Genomic DNA, 18,546 nt, shown 5'->3' on the forward strand with positions numbered 1-18,546 from the left:
CCTATATCGATTGAAATATTTATTTTTTCACGGCTGATTGTGGCCATTCGCCATTACTTTTATGCTCGATTTCGCTTGCAGTTGATGTTTGATTTCCAAGATTCAGTTTCAGTGACTTAACACAGTATTTTCATAATTAAAACACTTTTAAGAAACCCCTCGCAAAACATGAAATTTCACTAATATTGGGTAAGTTTTATGTGTATTAGGCCGGTGCTCGATGAGTTAAATACATCTAACTATGTCGTCAGCATTTATAAATTAGTTAGCCAATTTATTTATTTTTACATGACGCACGGTGACTTTACGAGTAAAAATGAAAGTGGGAAACATTCAAGTTTGTAAGCGAAAATAGACAAAAAAATATTATAGAAATAAAAGATGAAAGAATTCAAAATTATATAATAATAATTTTTTAGGATAAAAAATAAACCCGATGTAGAATAACGCAATAAACAGTTATTCTATGTGTCCCCATTACTCTATCTATACCCACTGCAATAACTTTTTAAATATATTTTTTAATCCCTTTCAGACATCGTAATTGACGGTCTTAGCCTCACTGAGATGAGGGACAAAAAAGAACCTGAACCACAATAATAATATATATTGTAACGTTGTAAAAAACAAGTCCAACGTACCCCGTTTTGAAAGCATTTTAGTACTGGATTATAATTCTATGTTGCCTGATTTAGCGCCATCTGACATCTGATATGTATACACAATATTTAAACTCATTAAAACATCATTTTATATCAACTCTTTAGTTACCTCGAAACACTTTGTTACAAGGCCCTTCACACAAAAATAACTCAATTAAAATTACAACAGTAAAACCCTTTTACATTTTTCAAGGGAGCAAGAAAAAAAGCGTAAAACTGAGGAAAACGGTAAAGTGAGGAAATGAAAAATGTATGGCAAAAATAGGAATTACATAAGAATAAACTGATTTGCTACACATACTTCCAGAAAAGTTGTAAAAACGGTGATAATTAGGGGTTGTTATTAATTTTTTTTACCTATTTTCAATGATTTCACTAAAAATATTTTTATATTTTTTCAAAAGATATTATGTAGTCTGTTTTATTATTTCATTTAAAAACAGTACGTCAAAATTATTTTATGTGTAAATAAAAAATAACAAAAATAAAATTTTGAATTTGCATAAAATAACATACAATATTTTTTCCTCTAAATGTTGGGAAATTTTATTTAAACGGTATCACTTTTTATCTATGGCATCACTAAAAACAACTGTCATATAGATCGCTGCAAAATTGTTTCACACTTTTATGACAACTTTTTAAACCATCTTTTTTATAACTTTTAATATTTCTATTGTTACATTTTAAACATTGCGATTTATTGATATTAAAAATTTATTGTTCCAAAAGGTTTGTAAACTACATATCATGATTTGTAACAAGTCGATATGACGTTTTTGTTTAAATGAAAACTAAAACTAACCCCAAAAGAAGACACTTAAACAAAAAAGTCAATTACGCTGCATCTTCATTGAGTTTAGGTTAAGACAATAATTTATCCTTTATTAGTTGTTTACCTGTTTTTATTACACACGCGGTGGGGCGAGGACCGCAGTAACATTATTACGTCATAATTTTGGCCAAAACATCAAATGAATTTCGATTTTTTTTAAACGTAAAACCGGGGTGGTAAAAAACGTTAATTGGGGGGAATATTTGTATGAGAATGTATGAAGAAAAATGGGTCCTGAACATTTTGGTGTAAAAAGTGGGAAAACATAAAATTGAGGAACGTAAAAACGAGTTTTATATAATTTTGAATTCTCTATCCTTACTGTTTTGTATAAATACATTGAATTTTATAATGAAGATACCAGTCTCGAAGATGTCATGAAAGCGATGAAACCGGTATCTGGTTTTTCCAAATTTGTGGATCCTTTGATCCTGATGCTTTCATCACTGGTCTTTTATTTCTATAATAAATTAAAGTGGCAATTTAAAAAATCTAAATCTTTAAAAAAAATCATAGACATTTCCTTATTATTCACATTTTTGTTTTGACAGTTGCATCAAAAATATCTCAGGAAGGACACCCAATATTTTCCAAATTAATTCCTTCCCTCTAATTTATCTTCCACTCCATTTTGACGTGCACATAATTTTTGTAAAATAATATGCCTGATATTTTTCTATTAATGCATATCTGTTATGTAATTAATCTGAATGATTTACGGATAAAATAAAATAAATTTCTTTATGGTGATATAAATATGTACACTTTTTAAAAATATTAACGTAGGATTACATCATTGTGTCATGTTGTGTGTGGTAATAAATAGTTGGGAGCTTTTCATTTTTACTGAACATACTCTAAGCCAACTTCGCTGTTGTCGCCCAGCTCAAAATGACTTGTAGTAATTCGGATAGTGAATTTGAAGAGGATCACATGTTTTTATAATTAAAAGACATTATTAGATTTTTATATAATTGTTCGATATTGAGTTTGGAAGGGGAGATTTAACAAAACAAGAACTCTCGCCTTTCAAACAGTAGCCGGGCTCTTTATAGACCCGGGCTTGGAGGGCGACAACTATTCACAGGGATCCGTCACAATAGATCTTTACAGGTCGCAGTGACGTCAGGAGCATAGCACTGACCCCCCCCTTTAAGAATAAGAATAAATAATAAATGCTGATAATGAAAGATTTCATATGTATTTTATAGTAAGTAAAATTCAGTTTTAATAATTTCACTTATTAAAATGACATTAAAAAATTGAATGCATAATTTTTATGAGATTTCACATATTGAATCAGTTCATTTGACATGGTATTGTTTCCAATAACAAGAGTCCCAGCATGTTGGTTTAATATTTTTAAGAGAAGGGCACATCTCGAGACCAGTAGCCATAGAAAAGTCAAGTGGTTATATGCAATTATTTACTAACATTGAATAAAAAGTATTGTGATCACCAAAAACACATACCGCGTAGTTGGAAACATTCAGGAGCCATATAATTCTGTCCATAGAAAATAGATAGAAGCGATATGCACCAGATAGCGCCACAACATATCACAATAGAAGACGCAATAATGTTATCCTAGCTTTAGGGTTTAGCATAAATAAACAAATAAATATTGAATAGTACTTAGAGAGTAGTACAACTTTTCAATAATCTACTTTATCATTTGAAGTTTTAAACTTACACCAATTGTGAAAGAATATAGATTGAAAGCTAAGCTTTCAGTTTTAAATTCAAAACAAATAATCGAAAGATCAATCAATCTAGTGTTTTCAAACAAATAAAATCTACAACACCATTTAAAATACCCAGAGATGTTTTGTTAAACATCTCATTTCCTGGCCAACCATTTGTACTCGTATTTAAATAGGTGCTTCGTTCATTTCACTCGCACAAACGTGACAAACAAATACGAAGTTTGTCTGTTTCAATTTTTATGTTATATTGCTATAAATGCGCGGGGTAAGGGTTCATGTCTCGTATTTGCATATAACAGAAAATATATCACCGCCGAGTCGAGACGCTAACCACGGATTTTTTACAACAGCCAATTTTAAACTTTCGCATTTAAATTTAGCGTTTAAATTGGTGTGCAGGGCTCGCCCCATTCCTTCTATGATGATGAGGTCTACGTTCTTATTGCGAATGGTGGAGCACAATTCTGAAACAGAGCAAAAAAAGATTAATAACCTTTAGTCCCTCGGTAGACATATTATATCATCACCGTTTAGGCAAGAGTCACTACATAACCCTAAAAAAGTCAGTTCTGAGTTGAATATGTCATTTGAAGCGTAAAATTATGTAATTTAAGCGGCAAATATCCAAATCATTTATTTTTCAGTATGAGACTTTCAATAAAATGTTAACAAGCATAAATTTTTATACATTTTTAAGTATGACAGTTTTCTTCCTAAAAACGTTTTGTTTGTGTATAAATATAAAAAAAAAAAACATATAATTATTTGTAATATTTACTTCCTTTCTCTATCTCCTTTGGCTTGTATTGTCCAAATTATAAACAAGCAAGTCACTAAACCAAATTTTAGCCACCTATATTTTTTTACACTCAATGCAATAATTTAAAACAACTCTCTAGTGCAATATTGAATTAAATGGAAACGTTACAAGCACATAATATATTATGGCATTTTGATTTGTAGGTAATCGCTTTCCTTGCATTCATTCTCAAACAGGGATCAGAGATTCACTTGAAATAATAATGCCACCACGTCTGATGAAAAAAAAACTTTTAGATGCAACTGGCCCTAAGTCTATAATTAAATATTAAATTAGACAAAGCAAATCTATTACAACAAAAGCGCCCAACTCTCCCCTGAAACTGTTTGTAAAGACTAGTACCTTTATCAGTTTCGTATATCGTTGCTAGGCTGACAACACCAAGTAAGTCATTTTTGTTCTTTTTAGAGGACGACAAAAAACTGCTTATTTGATTGAATTGAAGAGAAATATTAATTCTTTGCCTGAGTTTTTAATAGGTGACAATTTATAGATAAATATTTTATTTTACTACATTTAAAGGCCTAATTTTTCCTTTAAAAATACCAAAAATAATTTACGCAGTGTTCGCTAAAGGACGATATTCACTATCAATTTGAAACTAGAATAAGGTAAATGTACTGACCATGCATATTTGATTGATCACAAATTAACATTACTGCAGTTAGGGCACAATGAAAGCCTGTTAAGTTTCTATGTATTATTTTCGCGGTTTGATTGTAAAATGATTTTCACGAATGTTTTTAAAGCAAATGCATTGTAGTCACCTTTGTCTATAGTAGTAAGGTCTAAACAGGGTCCCTTTTGCCCATTTTTCATGACTATAAGGCGACCTTCGTCAATGGCCCGGGAGAAAGAACTGCATGTTCTGCCTGCCCGTTCCACTATGCTCGTCAGTTCCGAGCAAGTTGTGTCGTTGAGAGCGGGCTCTGTGTTAGCGCACATTATAACGTCGGTATTGCGATGAAGCAGCTGACGCACAAAGGGGAGGACACCCAGTATTATGTCTACACCGCTGTTGTCTACAAATATAGCGCAGCACCTGTGCGGCGTACCCTAGAAAAGAGGCACCACATTAGTATTGAAATTTTACCGGGAAACCAAAACCGAAAGTTCGGTCGGTCACTACTGGAAATATAATATACGATTTCCTTGTTTTTGTACGACTTTAATATCTCTGTGCTTGGGTTTTTCTTCTTTCTTATAAATCAAATGTTTAATTTTGGATGCGTGCATTTTTTTTGCCTTTAGTAAAAAAATTACAAATGTATTTCATATTATAATATTATTTTACATTATAAAATGTTTAATCATAATTGTCCAGATAAATTATGAACTAATAGTTAATGATTTTGATAAAATTATAAATAAAGTTATCAATGAAATATATTTTTTAACTTTACTTTTTTACCAAGAAGTTTCATTGATAACTTTATTTATATTTTTTTCAAAATCATTAACTATGGAGTTTTATCAAGAAATTTCAACGAAAAACATCAATATTAAGTAATAATTTGTCATCAGACATTAGTGTTTATAAATATTTTAGTAAGATAGTTCAGACACAAATAAAACCCCAACCAACACAAGACAAAATTAATTAAAAAGAATTTAAGAAAAGATAAACATATACATTGATTATAGTTTTAATGCTTTTAGAAAGAAAAATGGTGAGTGCTCACAAATGTATCTTAGATAACAAGATAAAAAAAATAAAACAAAATAAACCAAAAATTTTAATCTTAAAAAAGACATATATATATAATAAAAATTATTGAAATATTTTAGTTGAAACCTTTAAGAAAACCGAAAACGATAAGGGCAGGTCTAAAGGTCATAAAAACGTAAATAAGATGTTGTTATAAATTAATATTACAACCAGAATTATCTTCTTTAAAAAAAAGAAAGAATACAATTTTATAAAAAAAGGTTTCAACTAAAATATTTCAATATTTAAAAAAAAAAGTATTACCGAAGGCATAATTTTACATAGAAATAAAGTAAAATATCACAAAAATGTATGTGACTTAAAATGCTTGTATTTCTTTTCAAAAACAAAAAATTTAAATTTTGCTTCGGCCACTTTCATGTTCAATTTATTATCTTCAAATTATTACAAAAATTTTTAGTTCGATACTTCATCTTTATTTAGATCCCAGATACCTAAGTTAAGTCTAGATTTAAAATGGCGTAATCTGCCGGTCTAAAAGTAATTATATATTAGTTACATAAAACTTTTAAGTATATTTTTTGACAGAAATACCTTTAAAAATTATTGTTTTTATCTAATTAATTTTTTTTATTTTTTATTATAGCGTGATTTAAAAAAAAACATTTGTTTTAAAATGGCAAAATCGTATGATTTCCTAATTTTGCGTTCGTTTTACCAGACTACAGCCTTAAAGCACTATCCACATCATAAATGACACGGACATTATTTATTAAATATTTTCCGACTAATAAAGATTTTATATGTAAAACTCATACCTTGAGTCTTTGGAGCCAGTCATCCAGCCCATCCACGAGCCAGGGTCTTCTCTGAATCTTGTCCAGAGCTTCTCGCAAACCGAAGTTGGAGTTCTGTTCCAGGATATCCGATATGGCGCGCGCTCCCCAATCAAACATATTACCTGGAATTAACACCGTTAAACATTTAGAAATGTTGACATTTTGTGGTAATAGACTCATTTGGATTGAGCATAGTCTGCCTAGGTAAACCTTGTTTTCAGGTGGAAATTTTTATATGCAGTGTAAAATTAGAGTAAAACATGACTACCCACTGGTGTATTTTTTTTTTCACCACAACGGAAGGACGTATGCTCGGTGTATGTCTAAGAGAGAACAAGAAATGAAGAAATAAGGCGCCGAACCCGAGTCCGAGATATCCTGGATCGTGCAGCAAAATTAAAATGGCATTGGGCACGACACTTGGTGGGGCCAAATGATGGCAGGTGGACACCCAGAATAATAAAGTGTAGACCATGGGCAAACGAAAGAAGTGTTGGAAGGCCACAAAAAGATGGGTTTTAAAACATGGATGATAAAAGTGGTTGATAGAAAGGAATGAAGGTGTTTGGAAGAGGCCCTTTATCCAGCAGTGGAGAGATCAAGGCTGAAGAAGAAGATCGTATGACTCGAGTCTAAAATCACTTTGATGTCATCTAAAAAAAATCACTCGATCTTATCAAATCAAAACACAAATAACTGTTTTTCTCTAAATTATATTTTTTGTCTTATGTCATTTTTAAAAATCACTCTTCAATAATATTACTATTAAACGTTGTTAAATAATGAATGATAAAAAATTTTTAAAATTTAATTTTTGTATCTTATTTCAAATAGTGTAAAAGGAGATTCCGGTGATATCAAGATACACTGCAGTTGGAGTACCGATGCAGTGCCCTAAGTACCACTGCATACAAATAGGGAAATGACGATGATGAACTTATTATTTTTTATTATGTACGTAAATGATTATAGTTGTCGTACTGATTTTTCTCAGTTGATTTAATTGTTTTTGCTATCTATTTAATTTTCCAAATTGGATCAAGAAAGGCATGTCTGATGCGGACAGATATGTATATTTGGGTAATTGATAAGCTATTTATATTGTTCTAATGTCTTTTATCTGCGGTTTCTGAGGCAAAACGAATTTTGATAAATTCATATTTACTCGTATCATAAAAATTACACAAATTTTGGTTAGGAAAATGACACAATACTGATAAGATGAGATATCCCCGTAGAAAATTAATTACATAATTTAAAAAGACTTATGTTTGTTATATTGTCGAAATGTAAAATAATAATGAACCTTTTTATTTTGATATTTTATACATTTAATATTTCAATAAACCATACACTACCGATTCAAAATATTGATGTTTTTGCAGATAAAACTCTTTTTTACTTGGTAGTGAACGTAGTAAGAAATCGCCTTTGATATGAATGTCATGCAAGAGGGTTTTTAATGTGAGCGTCAAAATTTACTCCTATTATAACTCTGAGAAAAGGGTAATAATTACAACTAGTACATAAATATAATTATAACTAATTACAACAAATTCTATCAAACCCCCAAGTGAGGCGCGCCCCACTGGTTGGGAACCGGTTCGTCAAAGGGAGAAGATAATATACGCAATCCGAGCAATGCCAGGACATGCACAGACATAATGCTTGTCATCTAACTTTGAACATGCGTATGTACCTACACAAAAGCGATAGTGGATTTGGCGTCCCGAAGGGTGGGCTATTAATGAACATATAGCTCATTTACATCAGCATGCTAGACCTTTTATTTCCTGTATTATAATATTATATCAAATGTGAATATTTGCACTGCCAGTATTTTAGACACAAAATCGGACTTATTTTTACGAATTGTAGTTAAGGTTTACATAAACATCTATTTTCAGTATTTATTATTATTTGATTTATTTAGGAAAAACAATAGTTGTTATATAAGAATATAAAAAATAGTACTTACACACAGTTAAAGTTTTTCACAAATATAATGAGAGAACATGTTACACAGTAAAGAGAAAAAATAACATAATTTATATTAAAATGGAAAGACCATATCAGTAAACTAGTTAAACGAATTAGAAAATGTATATACATATTTATTAGATTAAGGAATATTTTTAAAATCAATAATTTCAAAATAGCTTATTACTCAATTGTACAATCTTTGTTACAATATGGTATTGTAGGATGGGGTGGTGCATATGCCCATATATTAAACCCTCTTAAAAGTACAAAGATGAATTATTAAGGTAATTTTAAAGAAACCCTCAACATTCCATACGGAAAGTCTATATAAAATATTTAAGGTTCATACAGTAGACACTCTTTATTAAATAAATTATATTATACCAATGTATAAAAAAAGAAAATAATTTGAAATGAATAAGTCACTCAGATACCAACATAATATTAAAATTCCTAAATTCCATACAAGTCATGGTCAAAATAGGTTTGTTTTCAAAGGTGAACAAAATTATAATAATCTTCCCAATGAACTAAAGACTATTGAAAATAATATATCATTAAATAAATTTAAAGTTAATCTAAAGAAATTTTTTGAACTCGTGTAAAAACAACATTAAATTTTAATTAGTATGAATGTATTTTTGTTTTATGTTTTTTCTTTACATATCCTATGTTTTTATTTTTCTTTTTCATGTACTTGTATTTAAAATTATATAAACTCTTATAAATAAACAACTTAAACAGTGTAAGTCACTCTCCAAGCATAAGAGTTAGTCTCTTTTTTTGGAGAGTTACAGTGATAACATTTACTAGATGTCTAAAAGTAGATATGTTTAGAATTTTACAAAAACATGTACTTTTTATGAAATTTATGAATAACAATAAAAAAAATAAAAAAAAACATAAGACAAGATAAAAAAAGAGCATGTAAGAAGGTTAAGGGATGAAGAAATAGAGTGGAGGAGTGAAGGAGAGGGATTTTCATAATATAGTTGACCGATTCAAAAATTTAATATGATAATAACATGAACATAATTAAATGAACATAAACTTATTACACACTGACAAATGTTTAATTTTACAGTGTTCCAAAAAGTTTTTTTTGAAGTCACAAAATTTTGTATTAAAAATATCTAAATGGGGACAAAGTTAGTTAAATTTGAAACAGCAACAACAAATAAACTAGTTTTGAACATATTTTTTTGGAAAATGGATTATAGGAAAAATTAAATTTTTGTGTTGACTTTACGGGACAGTTTAATGAAAAACGCTCTAAGAGATATGGACCATCGATAAAATTGTTTTATCTTACAGAGCCTTAATAGTTTCACACTAGCAGGAAATAGTTGGAGTTATCCGACTGTTAAATGCTAGAAAATTTGTAATAATAATTGTAATCGGCCTTCCGGATCGGACCTAATTTCCTCAGCCATATGAACCTTAATCGATCGACTATTCCTTGGTTAATTAGGATTTTGAATGCGCTACGTAAGTTATCCATAATACAAATTAAAATCAATATTCAAGAATCACTTATGCAAAATTCATTTTATGGAGCATTTTAATCTTTTTTTTTTACAGTCGATACGTAAGAAGTGCAAAAAATCACCAAAAATCTTATGAATAAAACATTTAGCTAAGCTAACTGGTGCGAGAAGAATAAACATTTTAAAATTGTTTTCAGGTGTTGCCTAGTAGGTGAAATAGTTCAGCCGAATGAATCTCACCCGCATGATAAAGGTTTCAGCTCTTTTATTTCACAAAAGGCAACAGATGGAAGAGTTGAGGAAGTTTAGACATAGGCGAATGGCGAATGTTCCATAGTGTGTAAAGTGGCCACGTAAACCGTTGTATAAATAGGAACTATTGAAATAACAAGTGATTAAAAACAAAGTGTTTTGTTTTAATCATTAAAAAAATGTACTTATATAGAGAGCATAGTGTTGCACTCTCTACTCGCTTTCTGGAATAAAATGTGTATTATTATTAAACTCTGATTTGGAGTAGACGTCAGTCTCTGGTCATATGGTATTACCGGCTAGAAGTCCTCTGCACAGTTCTGTCCATTTAGCGTCTTGATCAGAAATCGCATCAATCTCGTTTAGTCGGTCCTTCAGCCTATCCAGGGCAGCTGCGTTTTCCAGGGTCTTCTGTTTACTCCACAGGTCAGGGAAGCCTTGAGACAGAAGACACGACTTGTTCAAGTCTAAGAGCAGTCTCATTGAAAGGTTGCCAAAACATCTAAAATAAATAAAGATAATAAATAATCTCAGTGAATTATCAAAAAACAGTGCAAAATGAATTTACCATAAAAAAGCCTAAGAATTATTTTTTCTTGTACACTTTAAAAAAAAAAAAAGAAATATTTGTGTTCTTATGATTTACCCAACACTTGAGGCCCCTCTTCAACGAGTTGTAAATAACTCACTATTAGAAAATGGGAATCAAGTTGGGGTAGAGTGGGATTCGAACCACGGACCTTCGAGCCGTGAGTCCGAGACACTAGCCACGGGACCACAACCCGATTCAAGAGGGTATGCGATCAAAGAGCGATTTGATGAATAGATATTTGAATATAGTTTTACATTCATTTTATCATAGATGCTTCCTCAGATTCTGCGCAAAAACAAAAATTGCACGTCAGACTAATTATGCCTAGCTAAAATTGTTAAAATCGAGGTCTCGTATTTCCATTTTTCGCATCCAAAAACTGAATCGATTTTGTTTTTTAGCGTATCAGAAAGAGATTTACGGTGTTGGCATGTTTTATGTTTTGTTTCTTTCACAAATAGTTATAATGTTTGTATACCATAATCCAAAGACGGCAGATAAAACTAGGCACTTGGATAGTCCTAGTTCATATAAAAAACAATTTATCAACAAAAAAATACTCACTAGGAACATGCAGGTGGATTTCTATAGTGTGTAAAATAAAACATTACTTCAGTGCTTTAAACCAGGGAGAAAATACAGGAATACGTTTATATGAAGAAGAGAATTGCGTAGCCTCTTATAGCATTTATTTCTCGCTATGCATACTTAATGAGTAATCTGAGGATTTTAATTGATGATTGACAAAAAAAAGGGCAGTTGTTCAGCCTTATTGGTGGATTTTCAAAGTAATGTTTGTTTTAAAATGCCCCAGTCAAACAACTGTCCGATTTTGTGTTAAAAAAAACAAACTAAATTAGTAGTCTCATATCAGTGTTTGATTTTAATGTTTAAATTATAATATGGAGTTCAACAAAATAAATGCCAACTCAATAAATAGAGATTTAAAGGAAACAAAAAGTTCCAATACTAAAAAATATGAGGTAAAATTAACAATAAAAATACTTATATTATGCATTTTAAAGCAACTTTTGACACTATTTTCATTCAAAGGTCGTAAGATTTTTTAAGCCAGGTATATATATCTATACATATAATTGAAATTACAATTAAAACGGCATTTTTTTTATTTTTATACTTATTCAAAACGCAATAGAGATGTCATAACAGGTATATAAATTAATAACACTGATTTTTCTCAAATAATAAAGGATTTAGCCCCTTCCCAGCGTTAAAATTTTACATAATATTTTATTTATTAGTTCTAACACTCATTTTACATATTTAATCTATTAGTTTAAACAATTATTTTTTTTACTGACCATGAATATACAGACTCTATACTTGATGAATACTTAAGCTACTAACCTTTCTGATAATAAATTACTCACATATGCTGTGAAAACTGCATAGTAGTTCTGTCATACAGACGTATGTGAGCACCGCTGAGAATGAGTTAGTAGAAAGTAAAATTTATCTTAAAAGTTTTCGAAGATATTTTATTCATGAAGCTCTTTATCTGAATTTGTTGTGGCTTCCAGCATGGTAATACTTACTGGTTGAAAAGTTATATTGTTGGTATATTTATTAAAACATTTAAGTTATATTAAAGATAAATGGTTGAAAAGTTATATTGTTGGTATATTTATTAAAACATTTAAGTTATATTAAAGATAAATATAAAACTAAAATAAACATATCAATGCTGGGCGTGAAATGCTTCCAATCTAACAAATTCAAAACTACAGGAGCTAGTAAAAAAACTGACTTTTAAGTGAAGACAGATTGCCAATATTATTAAAAGTCTAAATAGATTGCCATTTTTTTTCTCATAGGATTTATTCACATGGATGTATCAAAACTTTGCTATTTAAAAAATATATTTACTTCCGATTGGACCCTAGTCGATGGTCTGATAAGTAAATCTGACTAAAATACTGGGACGCCTTTGTTGCAGACTGTTTGTTATAGGGACACAATATCTCCTTCTACCATATTATTACTTCAGTTTCATGTAGGCTATAGACGTCTTTTTACTACCAATGTTTTTTGGACCGACATCTATAGTAATTTCTTAAACGAGAAACGATTTTGGCAGATTTAGTTAAAATAATACTCAAGAGTCTCGATACAGACATTTACTGAAGAAATATTCCACAAATCACAACTTATGACACCAAAGCAATTATACGCTAAAACAATACTCACATACAGATTCAAAATTTATTCTTACTCAAATGAAAGACATAACCCCTACAATACATCACAAACAAATAATATAATCACTAGATCCTCAACACAAAGACAATTTAAACAAATACAAACTAATACCACTTTCGGACAAAGGGATTTTGAGTATTATTCAAAGAAAATCTATAACCTACTTCCACTATCTATTAAAACAATTAGTAACGAGAAAATGTTCAAAAAGGCTATAAAAAAATGGAGAGTGGAGATAGGTAGAAGTAAAATGGATTGTCTCATTCGCCCAAACCAATATTGAATCGACTGCTCCACAAATCATAGCTTATGTTATGTTTTTATTTTTTCATTATGAGTTTTGTAATATAAATAAATTAATTATAAACATAAATACGTAGTGTTCAAAACTGTCTGAACTTTTTGTTAATTATCTCTGTTTATTAAGTCTTCTTTGTTTATTCTCAAATGTAAAAATGTATTGCTAAGCGTCCTCGGCACGGGTAACCCCAGTGAGGTCACATTATTTTTATTATTAATCATAGTTTATAATAGAAAAAAATATGAATAAATCAGTAACACTAAATGTGCATGATAAATACTTATAAAAAGTTTAAATCTGACGTAAAAAAACTTAATGAGGTATTTTCAATTCATATTAGACAAGTACCCACCATTTAAAAATTAGAAAAAATGTTTTGAAAATAGAACAAAGTAACAAATCCAGTGTTCCCCTCTCTATTCCATGTTTTTGACATTTCTAAATTTATTATTTGTTTTATAAATCATACTGTTAACTGACCTAATATTTTGAGCTGTCGTTACTCAACAATTTAATATATATTAAATAAATTAAATTATCACTTACAGAGGGTCCTTCCGTATCTTTGCTATGGCTTCCAAGTAGCAGGTCTTGAACTGTTCAGCCCGTAAATTGACGGAAGGGTCTTCAGGATTACTCTGTATAGCGTAGCTAACGTATTTGTTGATCTGATCCTCGAAACAGTTGAGCCAATAACGCCGAGCTTCGAAATCTTTGGTTAGATCTAATGTGTCAGGTATATACTCCGCTGGGTTATCAAGGAGAGGACAAACTCTAGTGTCGTCCATAATTAACTGTTAAACAAAACTAACCTATGATAAAAATCTTGTTCGCGTTTCAAACAAAGCGCACGTAATTTTCGATCAAACGGAAGGAGTTCGCCACGAAAACTAAATTATGACACTGTCAAATAACCTGCTAGACAAAACAAATATAAGTACGCACTATTCCGCGGAAATACCATGGCACATTAAGTTAGAATAAAACTCTGTCAAATGAAATTACTATTAAACGTAAATTTGACAGCGACTAGACTTATCACTTTCTGCAAATTCAAATTAAATTAGAAATGAATACGAAAAACGTACATAATATATATCTTATATCAAAATTATAAGTTTTTAAAAATAATATTGCAGCAAGAGGTTATTCAATGTGATTTTACTAGCAATGTATTTGACTGACAGAACCAAATCCAAAAGTTCCTACCTACAAATATATGAAAACAATGTAATCAATAATTATATTTTTATTTGCTTTATTTATAGACATTAATAATTAATTTTAGAACCACAATAATAACATAACGAAAAATGATTCACTACTTTGGTGTTTTCGGAATGCACTTAAACGTTTGAAACAAGTAAACATTATAATACCCCAAGGGGTTTTGTGGTAATATCATAAAATAATCAAAGAATATATTTTAGAAAAAGTAAATATACTCTAAGGATATATTAAATGTATTGAAAAATACCAAAAAGGATACTACATACATACCATTTATTTTTTTTCTGTTGAGTTATCTTTTACCAAACAAACCATCACGCCGTTTCCCGTAAACCCTACCCAGGCAGAGAGGATATAACGCTTCGTCACTCTATCTTGCATACAGATCTCGCTTCCTCTACATTCATACATCTTCTCATGCACGCGCGCCGATTATTCCGACTTTTGACATGTCAATCTTCAAGTATTTGTTGGATTTGGTCATGCCATGTCTTTCTCGGTCTTCCTCTATTTCTGCATCCATCAACATTTGCATCGTTAATATTTTTAGCCGTTCTTTCGCTGTACATGTCCAAACCAACGCATAGCTCCTTTCTTGATTTTGTCGATAGTGCTTATGTCAGCCTTACATAATGTACGGATCTTAACATTTGCGCATCTATCGTACATAGTTTAACCACACATTCGCCTGAGAGATCGCATTTCGACAGCATTCAGCCTACTTTCATCCCTGTTTTCCAAGTCCATACTTCGCTCCCATACACCAAGGTCGGGACCAGGACTCCATTGTGAACTGTTTCTTCAACTGAATCTTTTACCAAAATATAATAATATCAACAAAGCATGTAGGGAATGCTCTTAAAAATAAATTGTGGAATTAAAGTAAAGTAACGAAAATATTTTTAAAATATGGGATGTAAGAGGCAAAATGTATTGGAGGGAAAAAGTGAAGCCAAAGAAAAATATAAATCATAGCTAACATAGAATAGGTAGTAATTTTATTGCATATTATGATATAGTTCTACGTGTTTTATGCGTTATATCAAGAAACACACTTCAATACGTTTATAAATACAAACCACACGCTTTCGATTTAAAAAAAAATATACTCAATTTTTTTTTTGTTTTGTGTAAATAATTTCAACAATATATAATATGTACATGTCTGAAGATGCCTGTTAGAGGAAGAAAGTGCTAATTGTTCAAATGAAAAGTGTATCTAGGGCACTGCATTTCATTTATTTATTTTTAGTTACGTTTAAAACGTTACAGAGTATCCAATCAATTTTCAACACATTACAAAATACACATTTTCGATTTACTAAATAGAAAAGAGAAAAAAAATGTAAATTGTCATGTAAAATTGACCTACATAATATTACAATTTGGAAATAGCCCTCCTAAGAGTAATCCCACTGTCATGAAATATATCGACATCCAAGGCGATACGATTGAATAACACAATTGCTTTACCTACCGGCATAACCATTGGCAGGTTGGTTCTGCATCGTGGTAGGTAAAACAACCTGTGTTGCTTTTGTCGAAGATAATTATCAGGGACACATAGACCGAATTCATTCAGAATATCAGAATTATGTATTCGACCACCAATGAGTTGAAAAAAGTGAACACCTAAATGAATATTCCTTCGCCCCAGCAATGATTGGTAGCCCAGCATTCCTAGCAAGAAGTCAGTCGGGAAAAGCCACGGGTAAAACCCATACTCCCTGAGATACAAATAACGCAGAAATTTTTTCGTGGTTTCATTTGGGTACCAAATGATGCAACTTAATTCCAAGCGACTTCTTTCCAAGGATTTTACAATGTTTTCAGTTCTTTACAATGTTTTCAGAACCTGAATATCTGAAAAAATCTTGACATTTCTAAGAACATATCCAAGCATTTTAAGGGAGTTACTACATAATGATATTATCTGTAGATTAAATAATAACTTAACGTCAAACAGCATCCCGAGATCCCTGGACGTCGACGCTCGTTCAAGCTTTACTCCATCCATGAAATAACGGAAATAAATTGCTGAAGAACAGTTTGTTTCGTTTACTCCATCGTATAATATTTTGAATGTCGTACTGAAGTTTCAAACAGTCCAAAGGAGTTTGTATTTCACAGAAAATTTTCAAGTCATCCGCAAATAAAAAAAATTTGGAAAATTTTATTTTATTGCTAATGTCATTTATGAATATTGTGAACAACATTGGTCCTAAATTAGACCCCTGAGGCACTTCCGAGGAGGTGTGAAAAACTGCAGATTGATAGAGTCCATATGACACATACTGCTTTCGATCTAGAAAATAGCCTGAGAAAAATCTCAGAAGAATATCACTGAAGCCAATCTTAAGAAATTTCTGAAGCAAAAGCTGGTGATCTCCTTTATCACACGATTTTGGAAGTCGTTGTACGAGCAGTCTACCTGAGCACCTTTGCCAAGTGATTTTGTGTCAAAATTCGAAAATACCATAAAATTTGTGATGGTTGAGCGCCCTGACTGAAATCCATGCTGTTAATTTGTTATGAATGGCTATATTTTAGGATTGATAAAATGGTGTATTAACCTCTCAAATACCTTCGCAGGTGTAGATAAAATTGCCACAGGTCTATAATTTCCAATGCATGTTTTATTGCCTTTTTTAAATACTGGAGAAATTTTGGAAGTCTTCCATATCTCTGAAAAATTGCCTGTTTTTAAGGTTAGATTAAATATTACAGATAGTGGTTTCTTTAATATATGGCTGCAACCCTTTAACACAAATGTAGGAACAAAGTCTGGACCCAATGATTTGGTGTTTTTTAAAGAACTAATTGATTTCAAGACATCTGTTTCACTAAAAATAGCGATTAAAATATTTTGCGCGCCTTGAGACGTACTTTGACTCCCTATGTGAAAATGCTTTCATTTAATGAAAAACTGTTAACTGATTTGAAATTTTCAGCAAAATTTCATTGATACACTAACTGCAGCGTATCTTGCAGTGAAGATTTTGCTGTGAGGAAAAATCTATAAAATCGTAATACGCTTTTTTGCAACGCACGGGCAATTTGCATGACATCTTGAATCGGGTTGTGGTTCCGTGGCTAGCGTCTCGGATTCACGGCTCAAAGGTCCGTGGTTCAAATCTTATTCTACTCTTGAATCTTGATTCCCATTTTCTAATAGTGAGTTATTTTTACAACTCGTTGAAAATGGCCTTCAAAATGAAATAATTAGGTAAATCAAGAATGCAAAATAATATTTCAAAAAATGAAAAAATCCTCAGTCTTTTAATTTAGTCTCACTACTTCAGACAACACATGCTGTAAGCAAAAAACATTTTTATTTTAATTTATAATTCATAAGGCTCTATAATGGTTAGGCGGAAAATAAATTATGAAGTTATTCATTACTGTATCTAGTAATGAATAATGTAATTTTATCAAAACTCAAAAAACATAACTACGGTTATTCTTATAACCGTTTTTCGTTTAATTTAAAGGTAATCAATATAAATCTCAGGTATCATGATCATTTTTGTAACATGTGAAGGTAAGATAATTAGTCTTACGCTTCAGATATTAGTTCAGGGTGTGAAATATTCTACGGTCGACGCTTTGGCGACCCGTGATGTACATGAACTTTTCTTCAAGCTATACAGCGTGTTCATTAAACCCTGTCAAATCCGAAATCACGATGATCAGTATGAGCAAGAAGACATATTGGCACATTAAAATAATTTTTTAGAACGAATAAAATTTAAAAAAATATAAAATCAAAAAAAGCAAATGGTGTCTTCCTTCTGCAGGGGAAAAACAAGGAGGGGGGGAGGAGGAGTTTGATACGCCAAAAACCGCGCGGCTGCACTCCCCTCACTTCTCCTCTGCAGAAGGAAGCAACCATTTGTTTTGTTTAATATTTTATTTAAAAAAATTCCATGTTCTATTTTTTTTTGAAATAT

The 18,546-nt window shown here is 30.9% G+C and overlaps 1 protein-coding gene across 1 annotated transcript; it reads right to left on the reverse strand.

The window, feature by feature from the left end:
- Positions 1 to 2,033: 2,033 nt before the first annotated feature.
- LOC148280183 (4'-phosphopantetheine phosphatase) lies at positions 2,034 to 14,476 on the reverse strand. Its single transcript, XM_088228805.1, has 5 exons — positions 13,913 to 14,476; positions 10,550 to 10,755; positions 6,511 to 6,653; positions 4,791 to 5,079; positions 2,034 to 3,667 (listed from the first exon to the last, which is right to left on the reverse strand). The coding sequence occupies exons 1-5, from the start codon at positions 14,152 to 14,154 to the stop codon at positions 3,477 to 3,479; spliced, it is 1,071 nt and encodes a 356-aa protein (XP_088084931.1). The 5' UTR covers positions 14,155 to 14,476; the 3' UTR covers positions 2,034 to 3,476.
- Between the last annotated feature and the right edge of the window lie 4,070 nt (positions 14,477 to 18,546).

This window comes from Micrasema longulum, unplaced genomic scaffold (genome assembly GCF_059751315.1).
Source record: "Micrasema longulum isolate JH-2025_06_02 unplaced genomic scaffold, ASM5975131v1 h1tg000609l, whole genome shotgun sequence".
In the NCBI taxonomy this organism is placed as follows: Eukaryota; Metazoa; Arthropoda; class Insecta; order Trichoptera; family Brachycentridae; genus Micrasema; species Micrasema longulum.